Raw genomic sequence first — 7,164 nt, 5'->3', positions numbered from 1 at the left:
TGTTTCTGTTCGTCTGACCTTCGTTGTGTTCATCTGTCCTACTGTCAATCAGTACCTATTTTAGTCATACTTAGTATGTTGGTACACAGAAATGCCTACAGGTTTAGCAGAAGTTTCTCAATGCAAACCACTATGAATCATACAGAAAATTAATTAGAAACGTGAGCGAGGAAGAAACAACGAGAGGGACTCGACTGTGTCTGTGCAAGGGAAGGGGAAGCTGAAAAAGCGAAAACTTTGATAAGCGGGGTTGGGTGAGATGGGGGAGGTGCTAGAGTGTGTTTGTGTGTTCAAGTGTGTGGGGGATGTTGAGAGGGGGATCAGGCGAGAGTGCCAGGCGATGTAGGAGGGGAGAGAGAGACCGAGAGCGCGTCTGGAAAGCATCAAGCCGTAGCTCGGCATACGTGCAAGTACATGCACATGTGTGTGTTGTGCAGCTCCTCTGGTCTCTGGCTTGTTAACCTGCAGGTCACGGGCAGCTTCATGTGATGAAGTCAATGCCTGGCACACAGCATGGGAATAATGACTCATGAATAAACACACATACACTGCAACATACATGCTGAGCGTTCATACATCGCTGCGTGGCAAAGGTCCGCAATACAAGAATAGTTTGATATTACAGGAAATGTGCTTATTCAATTCTTGCAGAGAGTAAAATAAGAAGATCGAGACGACTGTCATGTGAAGCTACAACTACATAATGACGTGTTATGTTTTGTTTGGATTAGTTTAATCTGTGCAGGTCTTCCATTATGCACCTGACTATTTCGTGGCCAGGTGCACCTACAGCGTGGATTGTTGTTACTGTGGGGATGCTATGCCAAATCACAAACTGCTGTTTGTACACCCATCATGCTAACAAATTGCATATAACGTGTTAATTAACGAGTTGAGACTGGTGAGTGAATTTTGTTACCTTCCACACCAGCCGGGCTGGCTGTTTGCCCTGGGAATGGGATCTATCTACTTGTCTAACTCTTGGCAAGAAAACAGATCATCTTTCTGTTTCATACTCCTTTAAGTCTCTGAATCCAACCACAAAGTCCTCAGATGAACATAACCTATCAGTTACTAGTAGGGAGATTGTTTACCTGGCGTCTATCCCCTTGTGGTCGCCACTTCTCAGGAAAACTGTAGCCTTGTGTGCCTTAAAGGAAAATATCTTCTTCTCTGAGATAAGACGGGCTTGATGCGAGGCCACTCCTCTCAGAGCAGTGCACATGTCTTTGATCCACAGTGTGATGTGTGCACGAATGTATGTTAGAGTGTGAGAGAGACCAGCAGCTGGTATTGTGTTTGTGTTTTGCTCCTGTGAGACCTGGCCCCGGCCGGTGTTGTATTACATGGTACCAGTGTTGCTGAGGCGAGGTGGGGTGAGTTGGCTCGATAGCCAAGTAGTGAAGGGTGACAGATGAACAGGAGTGAGGGTGGGTGGGTGGGGGGAGACTTGGTACTGGCCAATTAAGCCAGTGTCTGACACCCAAAGCGCTTCTCATGCTCTGGCACAGGCTATTGTCGTCTGGAATTTGAGAAATGCATTTGATCGGGACGGTGTGTCTGTGTGGGTGTTATTTTGGACGACTCCTGGGGACAAAACAGCCACAAGAGAAGGGAAAGGGAGAATAGACAGAGGAGGTGTGGGGCAAGGGTTACCTGATGAATACATGTCAAGGAGAACGTAGCCCCCCACCCCCCCTACACTGAAAGAGACTCTGAAATCAAGAAAAGAATTGTTTTCATTAACCTTTAGGGGGAGATTGTGTTAAATGAGCAACTGATTAGAAAGAAAATTTAAAAAAAAAAAAAGAATTGCATTCCAGTCCACATTGTGTGGATGACAGGAGTGAGAGGAGGGAGGGCCCAGAGATATTTTATCTGGCTCTGCACACACTATACCTCCCTCCTCACTCGAAGGGAATCCCATCTTTTCTCTTTGACCTCAGCATTCCTCAGACTTGGAGTGAATGCAAGGCCAAATTGTCTATGCCTGTGTGTTTGTGTTTGTGTGTGTGTGTGTGAGATCAGTGTTCACCTTCAGACTACTCAGAGTAATTAATACAATCCTCAGCCATGCAGCTTTTAGGGTTGAATAACTCTGAAGTGAAACCTACACTCCGTCGTGGCTTCGGTGTCTCGTCCATAGTCGAGGCCGACCCGCTGTAGCATCTTATCTTGCTCTCGATGCGAGTGTTATTTTTGGCTTTCATTTTTAAGATACAGGGATGTAATTTATTTGTATTCATATAGATATCCATTGTGATATGTACAATTAATCCTAATGTGCAGTTCAACCAGACTAATGTAACAACAAGTACTCGGGTCATTTGCTTAAATGGAACAATGTAAAAAATACTTCACTACAATTAGGTTCTGGATTTAAATGTCTACCTTCTAATAAAAAGTACTACTCACTGTAAACATTGAATTACTTATTAAAATGTATGAAACTATTCATTCTGCATGTAAATGTCCAACAGATTTTACATTGTTTGACACTAATGCATAAATATGTAAACAGCATTTTGCTGTTGAAGCTCGACGTAGAGTTGTTTTACCAACTTTATAAACAGTTAAATAGTTGAGGCCACTGGTTCCAAATCCACATTCACAGGGGTCACGAGATGAAAAAAGAGGTCATGAAGTGATTAATGGGAGAGCAGACAAAACATAGCCCTGCTACACAAATTGATATTTATTTTTTCTGACTCTCTGAAAACAATGGATAATTTTATCTCTTTGGGTCTAGAACAGCTATTTAAACAAGGCCTTGTGAGAAGTTTAAAGGGGAAATGTTGCTTTGGAGGAACCGCTAACAAAACATAGACATCTGAAACATGACAAGGGGGCCCCGGTTCCACACTCCTTTATTGTAAGACGTTTACAATCCAAAACAGCTGGACACCACTAGTGTACTCACTTGTTGTATATTAACACTATCACATGCATTTTATGCATGTACATTTTTCACTATGTTGAAGTAACACAGCATATACAGTATAGTCCAAGTGCAGTAACCAGGTCTCTATCTTCATAACAGCATTTAAAAAGCCTGAACACACAACTATTGAACTACTAATTCTAAAGACTAATCCACTGTACATTAAGGCATTTACACAGGTAGTGCATTAATGTGGAGTTGGCAAAATGGATAAATTGTAAACTGGGGAAGGTTTAGGAGTAAACTGTTTGAAAAATCTGCCAAAAAAAACATAACTGAAAGTGGTTATCAACTTATACACCATTTAATTAACAGACATGTAAATAAACTCCTGTTGGTAGGTACCACTCCCTATTTCTGCAACTGCTAAGAACAGGTTGGGGCAGCGTAGCTCTGTTCATTCTCATGCATATCCTGCCATCTATTGATAAAACGTGGTGCCTCAGCTCAGGAAACAGGATCATTTTTCAGGTTCAGGGTGTAGAGTGACACCTAGCGGTGTATTTAGTTATTGCAGAGGAAAGCAGCGTCTTCCTGTGTTGCTCCAAACTGTAAACAGTGTAAAAAAGTTTAAAGATTCACAAAAAAATTGGGAAGTGTGAGTTTATTGAAGGGAAAAAAGGCACTGTACAATGACAGTTAATATTCATTGGTTGCTATTGGACATGTGCATCATTGCTTTTTGGCCAGTTCTACATGTGAACAAACATAAAAGGTTTGTCAGTTCAAAGAGCGGTCAATTAGTGCAGAGCGCTGTCTCAGAGTGCGTCTTCACAGCTGGGTGTAGCGCAGGTATTTCTTTCCAGAAGGCACCTCTTTAGTGGTCACGCCATTGGGGAAGAGAGCAGCGGCTTCAGCCTCAGAGAGCGAGGGAATGACCATGACTTTGTCTCCAGGCTGAAAACGACGTTGGAAGAGAATTTCAATTCATGTAATGGCTCAAGGTTTTTGTTTTCTTTTTGCTTTTCCTTTCTGATGAAACAAACCTTCCTCACAGTTGCAAGCACACAGTTCGAGCATTTACCTTCCAGTCGACTGGTGTAGCAACCTTCTTCTGTGCAGTAAGCTGCAGAGAGTCGATAACTCGCAGAATCTCGTCAAAGTTCCTTCCTGTGGTGGCGGGGTAGAGGATGGACAGCTTCAGCTTCTTGTCAGGGCCGACCACAAACACCTGATGTGAGTTGAGAAGACACAGGATCAATGTGACACTGACGATATACTTTATCTGACTACATTATAGATACTTCAATGCAGTACAATAAAACAATGGCGCAGTTTGTTTTACTACAAACTACTACTACGGTCTTTTGGCCTTCAACAGGTCTCTTACACATCGAGCAGTGAGGGGCATTCCATCCTTGTCTCTCTCATCAGGGTCCAGCATGCCCAGCAGGACAGCCAGCTCTCTCTTATCATCAGCGATGATGGGGAAGGGCAGTGCGCTTTCAGCCTCACTGTTAAATGACATCACATCCTGCAGAGGGAAGAGACACATGATTTCAGCCACTTGGTAGAAGGTGTATGTCAGTGTCCGAAGTTAATCGCTCACCAACCTTTGCAGGACAGATGTGATGAGTAACCAGACAACCCCAACTTCTGATCTTTAACTCTTACATGAGCCGTAAACAGTTGCATATCTAACGTACGTGTTCAAGCACAGTACAGACACTGCTGCCTTACAGACATTACAAATCTAAGAAAGTCCCATCTAGGAAAAATCTGCGAGGCAAAGAAAACATTAGGCTTCATTATCAAGCTCAATATAGTTCATCTGACACTGGTCCAGTGAACTTTGTTACCTTTGGACCAGTCACTGGCCTTTTGGAGCAGGCCCTGTTATAATGTGACAACACAGTTAAAAGTCACATTGCTGCTGTGTCGAGTGTCTGGGTTAACCCCTGAATGTTTGACCCTTCAGTTTCTGTCATGTACAATTTATACAATACATTGGAAGCCATGTAAAATATTGCCACTCATACCAGGGTGCTGGTACCTCTGTTAAATGACCACTGTGCCTTTAGGACAGTTTATTGTAGTTCTGTGTAAACAGGAAGACGTATCTCTATGAATGGTCAGTTATACTGTAGTTATACAGTAAGCTGCAAAGCCTGTTATATTTTATAATAAAATATAACAGGCTTTCTGTATAAAAGAGGTATAAGTCAAGCAGACAGGGAGGGAAGAGTGTGTGTGTGTTTGTGTGTGTGTGTGTGTGTGTGTTCCCTTTATTCCCCAACCTTGCTCCAGTTGCGGTGATCCTCAACACTGTCGATGGACAAGGCAATCATCTTCACACCTCGCTTCTTGAACTGGTCACTGATCTTGGCGGCACAGGCCAGCTCAGTGGTGCAGACCGGAGTGAAGTCTCTTGGGTGGGAAAACAGGATACCCCACCTGCAGAGGAAAAGAGACATCAAGTAATGAGGTTTTTGTTCCAAACATTATTATCCTGCTCTGTGTAAACTAATGTTCAGGATAAAATAAAAACAAAACAAACAGGGTGATTGTCAAACATCGGTCTGCACATATACAACCCCATTTAAAACGGATCCTGCACAGTTGCATGTTTATGGTCTGGGTGTGTGACATCCTTCCAGGCAACAAGATAAAGTTACCCCACACAATGTAAAACTGGCTAAAGGTCAAAGCTACAATATTTTCCAAGCTTGAGCATTTCTTTCAAGGCTGAAATGAAATGGTTCTAAAAGATCAAGAACTACATCCAGTCTCAAAGACAATAAATCCAGCTGTGTCATGCTGGAGATGACTAACACGAGTTGTCCTGCAAAAAAAAAAAAAAAACATCACTGATGCTGTAAATATTAAATATCACTTCAAAACAATCAGATGATGTTTCTCCTATGATTTCTTCAGTGTGTTGTTTTGTTACATGGGGTAGAGGCAACAAGAAAAGCTGCTTCTCACTGTGATCAGCTGATTATGGAGTGACTGGACTTTGTTTAAGTGGAAGCAGCTGGAGCGCTGGACGCTGATGTTGCTTGAATCACTGACAACCTCTCAGTCCTCGTGGGCCAGTCTAAGTCCAGTAATTCTAAGAAATACTTGTGGCTCCATTTGAATGTTCGCAGGTGGCTGTGTGGTGTTAGCTGTGCTGTGACTGCCAGGTCCACACTGGCTGCCAAGTTCAACCAACCGCTGAAAAACATATCACAGAGCTAAAAGACACAGTTTCTCACAGTCCAGCAACTATTCCCACTAAATATGGAAGTTACATAATCAATATAACTGGGAAGTGTCCTCATATTTATTTATGCAGCTTCACAGCAACAAGCAGCAGGGTGTCTGGGTGAGTTTCATCACATCTGTTGACCCTCATCTTTATCTGATCATTGCTGATCTACTGAATCCTGACTGTCCTGCTCTTGTAACCCTGCTGCAAGTAAATCAGCCTCATTCAATTATGAAACTGCTGAATTTGATCCTTACTAAACTCTTACTTGTGTTTATAACATTACTGGACATTATTCCATTATTGGACAACTTGTGTTTGTGTTTTTAAAGAAGTATGTCCTGTCAAAAATAATAAAACAACGACACGATGTGGCAAATGGACCAAATGTAACAGAAAACTTTGTTGTCACAGTTCAACACACGCAGACAGACCTGGACAACAGAAACAAGATCCTTCTTAATTAGCGACGTGAGCGAGTCCCTGCACGTCGTACGGGTCCTCAGAGACTCCCACAGACGGATTAGGATCTACACACTCTCCTCTTTGTGCTAATGTGCTGTAAAATGACGCAACTTGTTTTTATGTTTTTTTATTCTGAGTTAATCCGTACAGAGTTCAGAGACGCGCAAATGCATCGGTGGGATTTGCACACAGGGCGTTCATTTAGCGTGTGCCTGTATCAAATATTGTTATATTATATCAAACACATCACAAGACCCGGGATCAAATAAATCCGGTACAACGTGGTGTGGTGTCTGCGCACTTACGAGCTGCCCAGGAAATCGTGGAACTTGATCCTGCCGATGGTGGTTTCGGCTTCGAAATTGGGAAACTCGTCTCCCAGCAGGAGTCCAGGCATGATGTGTGTCCTGTCTGCAGCTCAGACACGAAAGACAGGAAGACGGCGCACTTTGCGTGTTTGTTGGGCCTTCAAGTAAACGAAAGGAGCCGAGACCAGCAGCACGTGGGTCCTGACAGGGGGCGGGTTCACGTCAAGTACGTGGGGATCGACCAACCAGAGCATATGGGG

At 43.1% G+C, this 7,164-nt stretch overlaps 1 protein-coding gene across 1 annotated transcript; it reads right to left on the bottom strand.

Moving 5' to 3' along the window:
• Positions 1–2,850: 2,850 nt before the first annotated feature.
• prdx6 (peroxiredoxin 6) lies at positions 2,851–7,130 on the bottom strand. Its single transcript, XM_026346297.1, has 5 exons — positions 6,902–7,130; positions 5,179–5,335; positions 4,272–4,415; positions 3,966–4,112; positions 2,851–3,838 (listed from the first exon to the last, which is right to left on the bottom strand). The coding sequence occupies exons 1-5, from the start codon at positions 6,991–6,993 to the stop codon at positions 3,713–3,715; spliced, it is 666 nt and encodes a 221-aa protein (XP_026202082.1). The 5' UTR covers positions 6,994–7,130; the 3' UTR covers positions 2,851–3,712.
• Positions 7,131–7,164: the final 34 nt, after the last annotated feature.

The sequence above is a fragment of the Anabas testudineus genome, chromosome 4 (assembly GCF_900324465.2).
Source record: "Anabas testudineus chromosome 4, fAnaTes1.2, whole genome shotgun sequence".
NCBI lineage: Eukaryota > Metazoa > Chordata > Actinopteri > Anabantiformes > Anabantidae > Anabas > Anabas testudineus.
The sequence above is the reverse complement of the archived record's forward strand: the minus strand, read 5'-3'. Positions and strand labels throughout refer to the sequence as shown.